An 18,173-nucleotide genomic window follows, 5' to 3' on the forward strand; every position below is an offset into this window, starting at 1 on the left:
CCGAGGATTGATGCCTCATAACACCCAATTGGCTCTCTAAACACTCATGCTCATTGGCTACACTCAAATGAAGGAACGCTATTGCGTATCAACCTAAGTCCTAAGCAATTTGTGCTTCCCGTTTCTGGTTATTTGGCTATAACATTTGATAGAATACAAATAATTGAACAAACTTTGTTGCATTACATTCTTCATTAAATTAACTTCCCATTGATATATAATTTTATGGTATTACTCTTCCCCCCCCAAAAAAAGTGGTGTTATGAGCCATCAAACCTCAGAAATACCCTTTTTCCAAAAGGTTTCCACAATTTTGGCCACTGGTGTGCTTGTTCTTCCTCTTGCTTCAGACATAGCCAACCTAATGAAATACAATATAAGGTACAGGTTTCCAAAACACATACAAAATCACTTGAAATCTGCCATGGTCTTGACCGATCCTTTAAGGACATTTGTTGCATTTTCTTTGTGTCTTTTTTAAACAGACTGTCATGTTCTTTTCACACATTATGGCATTCGCAAGTCACTTTGAGATATTTTCTTGCGGTGAGCAAAAAAAAATAAGAAATCAATGCAGAAAATAGGAAACAGCCACGGTGCCAAAAAAAACAACAACAACAACTCTGCGCTTCAGAAAGAAAATGTCAATCTGAAATACTGGGGCGGGGAGAGGCAACGACTCCGCTCAGGTCAGAGATCGAAAGAGACATGTTTGCAATTAAGTTTCCTAAGAGACTCTTACCTTCAGAGGCACCCGCTGCAAAAAGGGAGAAGGGGACGCGCGGCTTTTTTCTGCAGCCGGAGGGGAAAAGCAAGAAGCTCACGTGCAGAGCAAGAGGCCGACCGCGACCTCTCTCTGGCGGGTTTCCTGTCTGTCTCGTGTGAAATGCATGACGGGAGCTTAGAGCCCTAGGAAGAGGAAGGGCTTTGCTGGGTTGTCTGAGCCGAGAGAAATCCGGAGGAGCTGAAGATCGGGAAAATGCATGCGAGGTGAGGTCTGGATCGAGGCTCGTGGAGAGAGCGCAGCGCTGCAGCTTTGGGAGCGCGTGCTCACAAGGAAGCCCCATTGAATTCAATGGGACTTACTCTCCCGGGAGCGAGGTGAGGATTGCAGCCTAAGGGGACGTTGCAGAAAGGAAGATGGGGTTCCTCGAGGCGACGGGACTGGCTGGGAATTAGTTGTGGGACGGGGAAGTGCAAGCACAAAGCCGCATGCATTGCCCAGAAATTGCAAAAGACTTTTGCAAATGTCTTGCAACGATCGGTGCAATTCCTATCCAGGCTTTCAAGGTAAATTAGCACGCTTCGAAGGCGGCTCTCAAGCAGTTACTGCCTAGGAGTAGCTCCAGCTGGATTTAGTGAGGCTTACTCTTGAGTAGACGCTGCACCTTCAGAGCCCGGCTGAGTAAGATCGCAGCCTGTTAGTGGAAGTACTGTAAGGGCAATTGAGGCCGTCAGGGAGAGGGAGGAGAGACCTCCTGATTAGAAATATGGAATATTATTTTATTGCTTGAGCTGGTTCCCGCCTCAGGCTAAGGGCTTTGTATTTGTAAGATATTAAGCTTGCATATAGTCATGCAGATTTGTTGTTCTGTTTTGTTGTTTTATTTAAAAAAAATTATTATTTTAAACGCACACACCTTATTTTTCAGATTATATATTATTTTGACCGATAAGTATTTATGTGTGTGTATGGAATAGAATTATGTATTCCACTTAATCATTAAAAAACACACGCTTAAGTAGTCACATATTACTGTAACCTGATCTGGGACCTTTTTGGTTAAAGGCGGGTAAGGAATCTGGAAAAAGAAGAATGAGCTTGCAATGTTGCACAGGGGCAAAGATCCTGACCCTGCTTGTGTCTATGTTCTGCATAGCAGGCCGGAGCTCAGGCTGTTACACTTTCGGCAGGGTGTTTCTTCTTCTAGAGACTTTTAATCTCAAGGTCGTGGGTTCAAGCCCCACATTGGGCAAAATATCTTCATTGCAGGGCGTTGGACTAGATTAGGGAAGCTTTTAATGTTTAATAGGTTATTGTATTTTAATATTCTGTTGGAAGCTGCCCAGAGTGGCTGGGGAAATCCAGCCAGATGGGCGGGGTATAAATAATAAATTATTATTCATATTATTATTTATTAAAGATGACTCTTGTGGTCTCTTCCCACCCTGCAATTCCATGATTCGCTATAGGGTGCTTATCTGTGGTGATAATAATTGGGTTCAGAATCCCCCTCCCAAAAAAAACCCTGTTAAAACTTCCTTCCTCCTGTAGATTACTATGGAGTCGGTGATGAAATTGCAGAGGGTGCAGCTGAAATGCAAGAACCTTCATGAATTCCTGCGGGGCCTCAGCCCTGGCATCTTAGACCAGCTCTACAACCATCCTGCCACATGCCTAGCCGTCTTTCGGTGAGCGAGAACCCCCTTCCCAAATATTGGGGTGCTGGCCAGAGTGGGGAGGGTGGAATAAAAGAATCAGTTTACTTCCGAACTAGATTATTTACAGTTCAAGCTTAACCATGCTTACTCAGTAGTAAGTCCTGTTTATATGAGGCTTACTCCTGGGTAAGTGGAGTTAGGATTACAGCCTTAGGCTTCACCTTAACTGAATCACGAATCCTCGATTCTCTAAAGTTGCCTGCACTGGGTGAGAATCCTGCTGTAAACAAGATGTGCAGATATTTTATTTTATTGTATGTGCATTCTGGTGTCTTGCTTAAATTGTGCTTTTAGCATTTAATTGCATCCATTCAGAAGAACAGGAAAAGGCAAGTCTTTTTTTAGTAGTATTATTCCTGTCAGCATCGCCCTTGAGCCAGTGCCACTAACTGGACTCATCCACTTCAGCCCCGAATGGGCTAGGCGAGCTGGGTAGCACTTCCAGAGACCACCTTCTGCACAGGAACAGGTCAAAGTGCTGTGGACTCACAGCTTAGAGTTGTGAGCACCGGATTCACTCCAACAAGACGACAGTCGTCGCACAGCAGAGTATAGCAGAGTACAGCAGAGCATAAACGACTCGGAGAGCAGCTCTGTAGAATATCTTCTTTATTCTATCTACAACTATCATACAACTATATACAGAGCTAAATGAGGTCTAAGCATAAATGAATGCTGAACTGCACTGAGTGTCTGCAGCTGCTCTTAGCAGCAACCTTATCTATACACACGATCTCCAACACTCAGTCTCTCTCTCTCCGACACACTGACTGACTGACTCTTTGATGTGGTGCTGGAGCAGAATAAGTAGAGAGCAGAACACCGCCCCCTCCTCTCTGGAGAATCAGCAGAGACATCAGGAGATTCTTGGATATGGGAGGGGTGAAATCAACAGGTTGTTGTTGTAGATGAGCCAGTCATTCCCATGATTATATTTTGTATTGTTTTCTGGTATTTCATATTGCACATTGCCCTTGTTAGTTTATGCAAACGGGTGCTATATAAAAAATCTTTTAAATACATAAATAAAATAAACAGTAGCATGTTTCCAAGTTCTTTTAAAAAGTAGATGATTAAAATACTTGATGGGCGTCGCTTGTGAAAGCAGTTTTGCTAAACCGTCCACACATTGATCTGTGTGTTTTAAGCAATTTATTCCAGCTCAGCCTTCCCCAAATTGATGCCTTCTGTACGTTTTTGGACCCTGGCAAATGGTCAAAAGGGATGGGAATTGTGGTCCAGAAACATCTCAAGGGCCAAAGGTTCCCCATCCTTACAGTCGACCCTTAATGGTGCCTTCTGAGCGGGAGATGCTGTGGCTAATCTCTGACTCTCCAGATGTTGCTGCAGTTCCCGTGAGTTTTCCATCAGAAGAGTCAAGGGCAAGGAACATGGGAGCAGTTTTTCAGAAATGTCTGGAGGGCCTCGGATTAGCCACCCCCTGCGTTATGGTATAAAAGTATTTTATAAAAGCTCCATCTGGTACGCAGGCTGAGGCCCTATGTGTCCACGGACTGTCTCACAAGAGTGGTACATGCTCTGGTTATCTCTCACTTGGACTACTGCAATGTGCTCTACGTGGGGCTACCTTTGAAGGTGACCCAGAAACTACAACTACAGTGGTACCTTGGGTTACATACACTTCAGGTTACATACGCTTCAGGTTACAGACTCTGCTAACCCAGAAATAGTACCTCGGGTTAAGAACTTTGCTTCAGGATGAGAACAGAAATTGTGCTCCGGCGGCAGCAGCAGGAGGCCCCATTAGCTAAAGTGGTGCTTCAAGTTAAAAACAGTTTCAGGTTAAGAACAGACCTCCGGAACGAATTAAGTACTTAACCCAATCCAGAATGCGGCAGCTAGACTGATGACTGAGAATGGCCGCCGAGACCACATAACACCGGTCCTGAAAGACCTACATTGGCTCCCAGTACGTTTCCGAGCACAATTCAAAGTGTTGCTGCTGACCTTTAAAGCCCTAAACGGCCTCGGTCCAGTATACCTGAAGGAGCGACTCCAGCCCCATCGTTCAGCCCAGACACTGATGTCCAGCGCTGAGGGCCTTCTGGCGGTTCCCTCACTATGAGAAGCAAAATTACAGGGAACCAGGCAGAGGGCCTTCTTGGTAGTGGCACCCGCCCTGTGGAATGCCCTCCCTTCAGATGTCAAATAAATAAACACCTATCTGACTTTTAGAAGACATTTGAAGGCAGCCCTATTTAGGGAAGCTTTTAATATTTGATGATTTTTTTAATATTTTGCTGGAAGCCACCCAGAGTGGCTGGGGAATCCCAGCCAGATGTGCGGGGTATAAATTATTATTATTTATTTTATTTTGTGTTCACAGCACTGTCCTTGCATTCTTGCATTTTCAGAGAGCTGCCAGGGTTGGCCAAGAACTACGTCATGAGGATGCTTTTCCTGGAACAGCCCCTCCCTCAGGCCGCTGTGGCCTCATGGGTCAAGAAGGAATTCACCAAGTGAGTTGCTGGTTGCGACAGGACAGTGTGGAAGCAAAACCTTGGGTTGTGTAGCGAAGTATCAGAACAGCAAGAGAAACCAAGCGCTGTTCTGTGGGGGCCTAGTGATTCATACACACAGAGATGAGTTTCTGAGTATCTACTGGTCCAATTCATATATTACATTCTTCCCTTCAACAAGGGAACAGCCCGGCTGATCCTTATCTTCCCCGGAGCCCGGTTTTGCACTCAGCTTAGCTCACAATTGCTTCTTGCCTTTCAGGGAACAGGATGAAAGCTCGGATGTCTTGCTGGGGCTGCGGCTCTGGCACACACAGCTGCTCCCTGGCGGCCTCCAAGGAATCGTCTTGAACCCCATCTTTAAGGAGAACCTGCGCATCGCTTTGCTGGGAGGGTAAGCGAGAGCCATGGAGAGAATTAGGAACCAAGGCAGAGGCTCGGTGCATTTAATGCACTCGAGATAATCCCGTATGTGGGTGTGTTCACACACAACGCTAAACTATAGTTTGCTTTAACCTTGATTTGCTCAACAAGCCGCAGATTGTTTCTTCCGCACTCGCGTTTGTTTTTAAGCTGCTCTTGCCTTGTATCTCTGTAGCAAATGAGGTTCTGGGGTGGGGTGGGTTAACTGAGGCATAACGCCAAACAACAGTTAAAACAAGGCACAGTTTGCAAGCCAGCAACAAGCCATGGGTTCACCTTGTTTCTAGGATACAAACTGCTGTTAATCAGCAGGGCTGGATTCAGACATTCAGACCAATCAGATATTTGCAAAACAAACCATGGTTAGGTGTTAAGCGCAAACTAGGCCTCTGACCGATGTGCTTTAGTTGTATTGCAATTAGGAATGCTTTCCTTAATAAATAGAGCAATGACATAAAGAAAACTTCTTTTCTAACGGCCCCACACAGATACAACGGGGCGACTTGCAAACCATGGGTTTTTCAGACACTTGCCTTCTTGCATGTGAATTACTATTATTATTATTATTACCACAATTTTATGGTTTGCTTTAGCCATCGTTTAATGCTCATGCTGGCATTGGCACAGACATGATTACGTCTAGTCCAGGGTTTCCCAAACTTCCGTCTCCAGCTGTTTTTGGATTACAACTCCCATCATCCCTAGCTAGCAAGACCAGTGGTCAAGGATGATGGGAACTGTAGTCCAAAAATAGCTGGAGACCCGCGTTTGGGAAACCCTGATGTAATCAGTGATTGGGAACGGCATGCTGCGTATTCCTCGTCAATCTCCCCTCCAAGAAACCATGATTACTAGAAGCGAAAAAACCAAGCAAATGTGATTGATTTGAAGTACTGTACTGGGATTTGCCCCTGAGAGCTGGAGGAGCATTTCATGTCATGGATCGCAATTGACCATGATGTGGATAGTAAGATGTTTGGGAGCAAAAGAGCACGTAGATTACAACCGTCTGTTTCTGACTGAGAACGACATTGTCGCTTTCATACCTGTGGAAGGCAATGGCGGCCGGGTTTCAGAATGCCAGCTCTCGTGTTCTACGGCCAGGGATCATGGCTTTGAGAAAGCTCTGTCCCTCCTGCGGCTTTCTGCTGGCTCTATAACTGTCCAACAGCATTCCTTGCATCTTGCCCTGTTTCTGCAGAGGTAAGGCCTGGTCTGATGACACTGGCCAGCTGGGCCCAGACAAGCACGCCCGGGATGTCCCGTCTCTTGACAAGTACGCCGAGGAGAGGTGGGAGGTGAGTGTTTTGTTTGGCCTTGTGCTCTGTTACAGGGCTCCATGTTTTGTTTTGTTTTTTAAAATTTATTTAATCATTTTTTCAACAGAAACAACAACCGCAATAGTCACATACAACAAAAACCATAATAACACTAATAACACAATTTGACAATTCATATTTGAATACTGATATACCTATGGCTACACCTTTTTATCAATATTTCTCCACCTCTCCCCCTACTTCCCACCACTTTCTGCCTTATTGTTTAAATATTTATTCCAGATTTCTTCATGTTTATCCATTCTTAATTTGTGTCGACATGCAATTTGTTCGTATGTAGCTAGTCTGTCCATATTATCAATCCATGTGCTCAATGGAATCTTTTTGTGGCTCTTCCAACTCATCCAAAAAAGTTTTTTTGCTGCTAATGTGGCACGGTACATCCATTTTTTTGACCCCTTGTAATCTCCCACATTTCCGGAATATAATTTAGAATTAAATTCAATTCCCCTAAATAACAATTTCTTTTTATTACTCTTGCTATAAATATCCTCATCTTTGTTTGTTCTGTGGTGCGAGGACGGGTAAGAGTCTTTTGGAGATGCCACCTCATATGGGCCGTGGGAAGATGGATTGTTTGCCTGGCCGTTTGCCATAGCTGTGGTAGAACGGTGTGGATGCACCAGGGCCTGTTTCCAGTGGCCAACCAGTCTGGACAAACCCTTTGTCTCCCACCCGGTTCCATTTTTGTGCATCCTCCTAGGTCATCCTTCATTTCATGGTGGGCTCTCCAAGTGCAGCCGTGAGCCAGGACTTAGCTCAGCTGCTCATTGAAGCCGGACTGATGAAGAGGTAAGTGGCAATGAAGAAGGGGGCAGACAAACTATGGGGTTGAGGGAGTAGGAATGAATGGTAAAAGAAGCTATCTCAGCATCCCATGTGCAGTTCTCAGTACTGGTCCTGTCTGATTAGGAGTCACAAGCCATGTCACTCTTAAAAGAATGGCCACTAGTTGGCAGGCCCCACTGACCTGAACACCTTGGGGGCAACATAACAAACCATGTGGCAGTGGTGGTGCTGATCGCTGCATAGGAACGCAGGTGGCGCTGTGGTCTAAACCACTGAGCCTCTTGGGCTTGCTTATCAGAAGGTCGGCAGTTTGAGTCCCTACGGCAGGGTGAGCTCCCATTGCTCTGTCCCAGCTTCTGCCAACCTAGCAGTTTGAAAGCACGCCAGTATAAGTAGATAAATGGGTACCATGGCGGGAAGGTAAACGGTGTTTCCGTGCACTCTGGCTTCCGTCACGGTGTCTTGTTATGCCAGAAGCGGTTTAGTCATGCTGGCCACATGACCCGGAAAACTGTGAACAAGTGCCAGCTCCCTCAGCCTGAAACGAGATGAGCTCCACAACCCCATAGTCATCTTTGACAGGACTTAACTCTCCAGGGGTCCTTTATCTTACCTTTTATAGATAACTGCATGTTGTTGGTGGGCTTTAAAATCCACAATCACCGCCTACTTGAGAATAGTTAATGAAGCATACAGCGTATAACACCAGTCTTGAAAGACCTACATTGGCTCCCAGTATGTTTCCGAGCACAATTCGAAGTGTTGATGCTGACCTTTAAATCCCTAAATGGCCTCGGCCCAGTAAACCCTCAGTGCTGGACCTCAGCGTCCGGGCAGAATGCTGGGGGTGGAGACGCTCCTTCAGGTATACTGGGCCGAGGCCGTTTAGGGCTTTAAAGGTCAACACCAACACTTTGAGTTGTGCTCGGAAACATACTGGGAGCCAATGTAGGTCTTTCAGGACCGGTGTTATGTGGTCTCGGTGGCCACTCCCAGTCACCAGTCTAGCTGCCGCATTCGGGATTAGTTGTAGTTTCCGAGTCACCTTCAAAGGTAGCTCCACGCAGAGCACATTGCAGTAGTCCAAGCGGGAGATAACCAGAGCATGCACCACTCTGGAGAGACAGTCCGCGGGCAGGTAGGGTCTCAGCCTGCGTACCAGGTGGAGCTACTAGACCTAAATACACCACAGAGGAGGACCTCATTCTGTTTTCCTCCAGCCTCTGTGTGTTTCCTCTTTAGTTCTGAACCTGGGGAGCCTCCCTGCATCACATCTTCTGGCTTCCAGTTCCTGTTGCTGGATACCTCATCTCAGCTCTGGTATTTCATGCTGCAGTATCTCCAGTCGGCTGAGGTGAGGAGAAGAGGGGGCAACCTCCCCGTCTTTGCCTCCCCCCCCCCCCCCGGTCTCTGGCAATCTCCCTGTTGTGTTTTAACCACCTCTTCTTTTCCCCCTACAGACCCGGGGCATGAATCTGGTGGAGATTCTTTCCTTTCTCTTCCAGCTCAGCTTCTCCACTCTCGGCAAGGTGAGCATCTTCCCCCATCAGCTCCCAGTTTGGCGAACAGCAAAGTAGCAAAACAGGACAATTGAAAATACAAGGAAAAGCATACCCCCTACGTATTTAGAATTTCAGGGCTGCCAGGAAGCATGGTCTTTCAGCCAGTTCCTCCTGGGTGTTAATCATGGGCAAAGGCAGGCACAGCTTACCGAGGGAAGGCGTTTCAGAGATAGGGAGCCACCACGGAAGAGGCCCTGCAGCTCCATACAGGCAGTAACAGTAGTGGCCCCCGTTGATCGTAGGGTCTGTGATGGTTGATATTGGAAGGGGGGGGAGCACTTTTTTAGTGGAGCATCTAAAGCATGGAGCAAAAGGATAGGAGGGGTCAACTCCATAATTCTGCATTGCAGGGAAAACATTCCCTTTCCCCCAGATGCCTTTTAGGATTGATTCCTGTTTATTTTCCTATTTTAACTTGACAAATCTCTATTGTGTCCCTTCTTTTAAAAATTTCCCCCTCATTAGCTACATTACCTCAAGGGAATATGCTTCAGCCTGGACGGTTGCCCAGAGAGGAAGGCAACCTTGGACTGAAAAAGAGTCCTTGCCCCCTTTCAGCTCTGTGATTTTATAAGACTGGGGGCGGGGAATGCATGAATCATGCTTTTTCCAAAACCAGATTGCATCTCCCTCCTCATACCAGAATACCACATTCTTAGCTTTAGTCACTTGGAGGTATGGTTAAGTGTGTTATGTCCATAGGCTCTTCCACACATGCAGGTTCTTGATATCGGCAGCATCCGGCGGTGATGTTGACCTGCATGTGTGAATGCGCTATCATCACTGCAGCAGAGAGAAATTTCACATTGCCTCCTGGTGGTTTTCAGTAGTTTGGCCTGATTCGACTGGCAGGCACGAAGCATTGAATGATCCAAGTGCTGCCCCCCCCCCACCCTGTGTGTGTAAGTAAATCAGCCCCCATTTCCACCCATCTGTTCCCAGGACTATTCTGTGGAAGGGATGAGTGAGTCTCTGCTGAATTTCCTCCAGCACCTTCGGGAATTTGGCCTCGTCTTTCAGAGAAAGGTAAGATACACCCCCCCCCCCAAGGGATGCGGGTGGCACTGTGGGTTAAACCACAGAGCCTAGGACTTGCTGATCAGAAGGTCGGCGGTTCAAATCCCCATGACGGGGTGAGCTTCCGTGGCTCGGTCCTTGCTCCTGCCAACATAGCAGTTTGAAAGCACACCAGTGCAAGTAGATAAATAGGTAGCACTCCGGCGGGAAGGTAAACAGTGTTTCTGTGCGCTGCTCTGGTTCACCAGAAGCAGCTTAGTCATGCTGACCACATGACCCAGAAGCTGTATGCCTGCTCCCTTGGCCAATAAAGCGAGATGAGCGCCGCAACCCCAGAGTCGGCCACAACTGGACCTAATGGTCAGGGGTCCCTTTACCTTTACCTAAGACCCCCCCCCCCCCCAAGGACGTTGGATGATTTAGATCATATGCAGGAAAGAGCAGGGTGGAAGAAACAGCAGGAAGTTGTACCCCCTGTTGTAGGCTGGGAAACCAAACGTTTTAGAGGACCTGCTGCGAAGATGTGGAACTTAAATGAGTTCACAGTGGAAGTTTGGAGTGGCACTTGTAAGCAGAGTTAGGTAGGTACAAGGGATTTCAAGCCTGCAGGCGCCTTGCTGCCATTATCCGTCCTTCTCCCTTTCCAGAGGAAATCTCGCCGTTACTATCCCACACGGCTGGCTATCAACCTTTCCTCTGGCATCTCGGGCACCGCAGTGGACACCCATTACCAGGGCTTCATCATTGTGGAGACCAACTACAGGATCTATGCCTACACAGGTCAGAGGCTGACTCCCAGGGGGGGATCTTAGCTTCCGCATGCGTCCCAGGTGCAATTCCCCTGCCTGTAACCTTGGAGAGCCCCAGCTAATCTGTGTTTCCCATATTATTAATGATTGATTGATTGATATTGATTGATTGATTGATTGATTGATTGATTGAATGAATGAATTGATATACCACCCTACACCTGGGGGTCTCAGGGCAGTTCACAGAATAAAATCAAGATATAAATCCACAAAATACCTAATAAAAACAACAACCCAATAACTCCCCCCCCCAAAAAAAACCCCCAAATCAACCAAATGCCCGGTTAAAAAGGAATGTTTGTGACTGGCACCTGAAGGGGTATAATGAAGGCACCAGGCGAACTTCCCAGGGGAGAGCATTCCACAGACGGGGAGCCACTGCAGAGAAGGCCCTGTTCTCGTCTTGCCACCCTCCGGACCTCTCAAGGAGGAGGCACACAAAGGAGGGCCTCAGAAGATTATCTCAGGGTCTGGGTAGGTTCATATGGAAAGAGGTGATCCTTGAGGTATTGCAGTCCTGAGCTGTTTAAGGCTTTACAGTGGTACCTCGGGTTAAGTACTTAATTCGTTCCAGAGGTCTGTTCTTAACCCGAAACTGTTCTTAACCTGAAGCACCACTTTAGCTAATGGGGCCTCCTGCTGCTGCAGCGCCGCCAGAGCACGATTTCTGTTCTCATCCTGAAGCAAAGTTCTTAACCTGAAGCACTATTTCAGGGTTAGCAGGATCTGTAACCTGAAGCGTATGTAACCTGAAGCGTATGTAACCCGAGGTACCACTGTATATGTCAAAACCAGCACTTTGAATTGATCATGGAAACTAATTGGTAGCCAGTGCAGTCAGATCAGGATCAAACCGTCTTGTTACGGTGAGCAACCTGGCCGCTGAATTCTGCACTTGGGTCTCTGGTGGATTTTGGACTACAGTTCCCCATCATCCCTGGCCACCAGTCCTGCTATAGCTAGGGATGATGGGAGTTGTAGTCCAGAAGAAGCTGGAGACCCAAGTTTGGGAAACCCCGGTAGACAATACTGAACTCAATGGCTCGGTGGAGCAACTCGGTGTAAGACCGCTTTTTGTGGTCCTCTTGTTTGTGGTTTTGCGGGCCTCCCCGCCAGAACTTCCGCAGAACCAAAATGATAACGCTGGTTTTGTAACCCAATGGCACTTAAACGGAGAAGAGACCATGGTATGTAGCCACTAATTATTCAGGACTGTCATCCTCCCTCTTGGAGGGCTTTTGTGAATGCCAGGTTCACCGGGGTCTAGTTCAGGACTAGGAAGCTCCTAGGTCAGACTAAACTCAATGTTGGTTACTCAGACTGGCAGCAGCTTTCCGGGAGACAGAGGCTGTTTTAATTGGAAATGCCTGAGGTTGAATCTGAGACCTTCGGCAGGCAGGGTAGGTTCTCACAGGGAACCAGACAAGAGGGCCTTCTCGGTAATGGCACCCGCCCTGTGGAACGCCCTCCCATCGGATGTCAAGGAAATAAACAACTATCTGACTTTTAGAAGGCATCTGAAGGCAGCCCTGTTTAGGGAAGCTTTTAATATTTGATGAATTATTGTATTTTAATATTTTGTTGGAAGACACCCAGAGTGGCTGGGGAAACCCAGCCAGATGGGGGGTATAAATAAATAAATAAATTATTATTATTATTATTATTATTATTATTATTATTATTATTATTATTATTATTAATTTTATTAACCACCCATTCTTGGGTTCAGTGTGAAATAATACTAAAAGAGAGTACATGTGAGCATGTGCAGAGTAACTTTTTGTCTATCTCACACGCACCAAAAAAATCTGAGCTTGGTAGGCATTTTTCTGGGTAGAAGGGGTGTGCTTACTTTCAAAAGTTAAGCTCTTGACTTCTCTCTCTCTGCCCTGGTTTCCAGATTCCGAACTACAGATTGCGCTCATCGCCCTCTTTTCCGAGATGCTCTACCGCTTCCCCAACTTGGTGGTGGCTCAGGTCACCCGGGAGAGCGTGCAGCAAGCCATCGCCAATGGCATCACGGCAGACCAGGTGGGGAACCAGGGAGAGGCTGTTGGGTTAACCAGTTTAAAGGGAGCCTAGCAGAGTGTGGTTCGCTTCTGTCTACTGGGCTGGTTAGGCTCCCCTTCCTTGGGATGTTTCCCAGCACAGACGAAGCCACAACTGGGAATAGTAGAAGCGGTCAAGTAATGGTGTCAGTCAAATAGTATTAAGGCCAGCTCTGCTTCGTTCCCTTTTTCTTTTCTCTGTCCCGCAGATCATTCATTTCCTACGTACCAGAGCTCACTCTGTGATGCTGAAGCAGGTGAGGATTACGGCACAGGGTGTGGTCACTCAGTGGATGGCTGCATTAAAGGATCACGCCTCCCTTTCCAAAGGGTTTGGTGCTGTTTTTATGTTCCAGCTCAGCTGTTTGGAGGCAGAATACCAGTTGCCAGGAATCGCAAGTCGGGAGAGGGATATTATTATTTTTTAAATATATTTTTATTGAACAATTTTAACAAACAAATTATCAATCAGCATAACCATTTACTTTCCCCCCTTTTTTCTCTCCCTCCCCCAAGGACTTTCCTCAGCTCCCCTCTTTGGTTTCTTTGCACATATTATCCTCTGCATATTATAAGGGAGAGGGATATTTTTATGCTATGAACCGCCCTGAAGTCTACAGACAAAGGGCAGTACAGGTTACAGACATTTCAGGTTACAAACTCTGCTAACCTGGAAGTAGTACCTCGGGTTAAGAGCTTTACCTCAGGATGAGAAGAGAAATCGTGTGGCGGCAGCAGGAGGCCCCATTAGCTAAAGTGGTACCTCAGGTTAAGAACGGTTTCAGGTTAAGAACGGACCTCCGGAATGAATTATGCTCGTAACCAGAGGTAGCACTGTATATAATTTTATTACTGTTATTTATTGTTGCACTCAGGCTACACTTTTGGGCTTCCCGTGAGCATCTGGGTGGCCACTATCAGAACATTGTGCTGGACTAGATGGGTCATTGGGCCTGATCCTGCGGGGCTCTTCTTATGAAAGGCTAAGGATGGGCGTCACATGTTGGCAAGAGAAATTGGAATGTGGCCTTGAGGATTCTGGGTAACCTCTGCTAGGGAGATTCCAATGTAAGCCTCGGCTGCAGCAGCAATAGGAATACCGTATTGGCCTGAATATAAGCCGCACCTTTAAAATTGGAGGGGGGGGGGAAATATATAAAATACCCAAATATAAGCCGCTCCATTCCTCGCTGTTCCTGGCGCTGTTTTCCTCGAGCTCCTGGCTGCATACCGTAAGGTTGTGAATATAAGCCGCACTTTAACTTTTCACGGTCGGAATTTGGGGGGAAAGTGAGGCTTATATTTCAGGCCAGTACGGTAGATCATCTTTTGTTTTCCCCGTTGTCTTTTCCATATGCGTCCCTGACTCTTTCTCTGATGTCTTGCCCCATAGACCCCGGTGCTGCCTCCCACCATCACAGATCAGATCCGGCTGTGGGAGCTGGAACGAGACAGACTCCGCTTCTCTGAGGGTGAGTGTCTGTTGGTGAGGAACCCCGGTGGGGTGGAAAAGAGAGAAGAACATGGGGAAGAGAAGGGGCGTATCTCTAGTGGAAATATCTCTGCGTTCTGGCAGATTATCTTCCCCTCTTCCATCCCACCCAACTTTCTTCTTGCTTCAGAACCACCTTTCTGGGCTCCCCCATGTTGTGTTTTTTCTTTCTCCTTTCACATCAAGCGCTCATTCCTCTTTTGCAACAATGCTTCTGAATACCAGATTCTGGAAACCACAGAAGAGCAGCGCACCAGTTGTGTTCTCAACAGGGTGGATAAAAATCAATGTTTTCTTTAAAAATATATCAGGTTTTTTTAATTTGAATCGGATTTTTTAAATTTAAATTGGATTTTTAAAATAACTTGCTTTTTGAGGAAAAAATCTTTCTAAAGATAGTTTTCTATTTAAGTTACATTATAGTACAAAGGCTATTCATCAGGAAATAAGGATTTGTTTTAAGTTTTTCATGTGTGCTAAAACTCATTAAAGAGGGAAAAATTGTTTAACCACATCAGTTAACAATCATGGATACATATGCTACAATGATATTGTTTTAGTTAAATATTTTTTTTAATTGTTATTAAGGAAATGATTGTTTTTCTCCTTCCAATAAAGTACAGCAGAAAAGTGGTCCCAATATACCAGTAGATAGTTAACTTATTAAACCTCACAATAATTACATAATTATTTGTCTATGTATTTCTAAGAGTATAACCAAATCAGTAATTTTTGATATCGCTGTAAAAAGTACTCTGAAAATTTATTCCAAAAACGGAACCTTCCTCTGGTTGTAAATATTAAGATTATGCCAGCAAGACTGAGTCTTTCTGTAAAAAGAGAGAGATTTAAATCAAATCTTACTGACTAGTGATTTAAATCAATTTGATTTAAATCAAATCCACCATGGTTCTCATCCCCCCTTCTTTGCATCCACCATCTTCCCCCTCAATCCTCTCCCTTGTTCCTTTCCCTGACCCTTCTCTGCCTGCCTCCCCATCTTCTCCTCGCATCTCAAACTCTGGAGCTCTTCTCTGTGCTTTTTCACCATGTCTTCCTGCTCCCTCTCTCTCCCCAGGTGTCCTCTACAACCAGTTCCTGTCCCAGGTCGACTTTGAGCTGCTGCGCAACCACGCAAAGGAGTTGGGGGTCCTTGTCTTCGAGAACCCGGCCAAACGTCTCATGGTGGTGACACCCGCCGGCCACTCGGACGTCAAGCGCTTCTGGAAGCGGCAGAAACACAGTTCCTGAAGGCCGGGGAACTGCCGGCACTCCCAAATCTCTCCCCTTGCACTTTTCTGCTGGGAAACAGGAGTCGGGGTGGGGGTGTTGACTGCATCCCCCCTGCCCCTAACTGTCAAGGAGTAGCAGAGAGACAGAGAGGAAGGAGAAGAAGGTTTCTTAGGGGTTGTCTGATGACCCCCCCCTCCGGTCAAGAACTGATTAAGGGGAGCAGGAAAACGTCTCTAGGTTCAGCTTCCTCTTAACAGAAGTGGCTAAAGCTTGCCGGCTGCCACTCATTCTCTGAGTGGATGTGGCCCTGCTGTTCCCGTTGGGCTACTGCTGATACGGAATAGGTTAAGACAACTAAGCACCGTTTAAAATGTACATGCCAGGGTGCCAGCATGGATTTGGAACAGACTCACGCCGTTTAAATGGAAAGTTGATCTAAAACCCGGATCAAGAAGGGTAACAACATCGGATCAGATTTGTAAATAGCCTCTTTTTTGTAATGTTTTTATTGCGATAGAAGTAGCAATAAAACACCCACATCGGAAGTTATTTTAGATGGCTTCCTTTCCCTTCTCTCATGTTATGGAGGAGAGTACATCAAGGAAACCCTAAGAGAGGTCAAGAACTACAGGCAAATGTGCTTCCTCTGGAGTTGAATCAACCCTTGTTTGGGCCAGGTGGTTAATCAGCCATGGAAAGTAACCCACAAAAAACTGAGTACAGGCATACCTCGGGGATGAATATGCTTCATGTGGAGCGCATTTGAGTTGTGCTCTGTTACTTCCAGGTTCCGCGGCTCACGCAGCGAAAAGCAACACGCGCATGCGCAGACGTGCCGTCACTAGTTACATTTGCTTCTGGATGCAAACGGGGCTCCGGAACGGATCTTGTTCGCATCCCGAGGTACCACTGTAATCAGGATGAAATGTATTTTACCCCATCTGGGCTTGCTCCCTTGTGAGTGGGTGACTGGGTTTTCAGGCTGCAATCCTGCACACACTTACCGAGAAATATACCCCCCTCGATTCAGCTCTTCTGAGTAAGAGTACACAGGATTGGCTTAACCCAGGCACCCCCAAACTCGGCCCTCTGGATGTTTTGGGACTACAATTCCCATCATCCCTGACCACTGGTCCTGTTAGCTAGGGTTGATGGGAGTTGTAGTCCGAAAACATCTGGAGGGCCAAGTTTGGGGTGCCTGGCTTAACCCCTTCCTCATTTTTGCAGTGCCAGGCTGAGTTCCTTGGATGAAAGGTGGGATACAGTGATTTGTGGTGAATTTTTCATAGGGGAACAGAGCCATAGGTTGCAGCTTGTGGGGAGGGGGCGGCAGCAATGTCATATGTGTGACATTCTGCCCGTGAACATTACACCTCATTTCCTGAACCAGGCAGAAGCTTCCTGGGCTTTGAGAAGGAGGCACCAGGGGGAAATTTAGGTGACTATCCTAGTCCCCCTCGTCCACTGACTGCATGCCACTGGTGGGATATAAAGGTAATTACAAAATAACAAGTGCAGTATTGGCAGAAAATGGCATAGATAGGTTTAGGTATTAAAATATTTCTTTTAATTTGACAGAATTTTGATACCTGTTAATAAAAAAACCCCTTTATTGATTAGAGAAGTTTTTAATATTTAATTCTGTATTGTTTTTAACACTTGATTGGAAGCCCCAGAGTGACTGGGTAGACTCAGCCAGATGGGTGGCGTATAAATCATATTATTGTTATTTATGCGGTTTACATAAAATAAGAGTTTAAAACAAGTTTAAACTAAAAGATTGACATAAATACAAATGAAACCCACACTTTCAATATATACATTATAAAATGAAATCGCATATTAAAATACATGTCAGCTTTACATATCTCGGTGGGCTTGGCAAAAGGAACCCTTTTTTTGTAAATGCTTTGAGGGTGGTGGTTTTTTGTGGGGTTTTTGTTTTTTTTTACAATCAAGCCAATAAAACGGTTTATACATTTTATGAACTAAAGAAAGTATAAACATTCTAACAGCACTGAAAGCACCCCCAGAAGCAGCAGAAAACTGAAGCGCCAACACCCTGAGCTGGGAGTTTCTGACTGCAATGCCAGCAGGTTCCTCTGCTGTCCTTGGGGGTCCGCCTGACCCCCATCTCTTGCTGCCAGAATGACTATGGGGCACCTCAGTGGTGTGGTGAGGGGCCATGAGGGACCATAACTTAAGGAGCGGGGGGGGGGGAGCGCTGTGAGTACCCGAGCTGGGTGAGTCACATTCCCCTCTCGGTAGTCGCCTGCGTCCAGCTGTTTTAACATCTGTTCTCGCGTCTTTGGCACTGATTTCGCACCATCCGCCACTAGGTGTCAGCGATGTGCTGTTGCAAATCGCTCCCAGTGTGAAACCGAAGCGTCTTGCGGAATCTGAAAGAGATGTGTGTATGGTCAGGTTGGCCAGGTTCACTGGTAACAATCCACTTCGTTAGCTGTCTGAAATCATTTGCCGGCTTGGTGAGCATCTAAGCGCCTGGGTGTAAAGGAAACGGGGGGGGGGGGCGTGCAG

The 18,173-nt window shown here is 46.4% G+C and overlaps 2 protein-coding genes across 5 annotated transcripts in view; one reads left to right on the top strand and one right to left on the bottom strand.

Moving 5' to 3' along the window:
- The window catches only part of VARS2 (valyl-tRNA synthetase 2, mitochondrial), a 36,763-nt gene extending 35,896 nt beyond the window's left edge, over positions 1–867 (bottom strand). For both annotated transcript variants that reach the window (XM_083723325.1, XM_083723324.1), the window contains exon 1: positions 743–867. The gene's annotated coding sequence lies outside the window, so the exon portion shown is untranslated. The remainder of the gene's footprint in view (positions 1–742) is intronic.
- On the top strand, positions 852–16,184 carry GTF2H4 (general transcription factor IIH subunit 4). Of its 3 annotated transcripts, none has more exons than XM_083724755.1 (14): positions 852–990; positions 2,276–2,412; positions 4,818–4,922; positions 5,185–5,316; positions 6,547–6,643; positions 7,389–7,477; positions 8,717–8,828; positions 8,935–9,003; positions 9,979–10,062; positions 10,701–10,833; positions 12,763–12,893; positions 13,120–13,167; positions 14,304–14,382; positions 15,481–16,184. In XM_083724755.1, the coding sequence occupies exons 2-14, from the start codon at positions 2,282–2,284 to the stop codon at positions 15,651–15,653; spliced, it is 1,383 nt and encodes a 460-aa protein (XP_083580881.1). In that variant the 5' UTR covers positions 852–990; positions 2,276–2,281; the 3' UTR covers positions 15,654–16,184. The 3 variants fall into 3 exon arrangements, with proteins under 3 accessions (XP_083580881.1, XP_083580880.1, XP_083580882.1); XM_083724754.1 differs by having other exon boundaries at positions 883–1,101; XM_083724756.1 differs by having other exon boundaries at positions 943–1,101; positions 4,790–4,922.
- The last annotated feature ends 1,989 nt before the right edge of the window (positions 16,185–18,173 follow it).

The sequence above is a fragment of the Podarcis gaigeae genome (genome assembly GCF_964106915.1).
Source record: "Podarcis gaigeae genome assembly, chromosome: 2".
NCBI lineage: Eukaryota > Metazoa > Chordata > Lepidosauria > Squamata > Lacertidae > Podarcis > Podarcis gaigeae.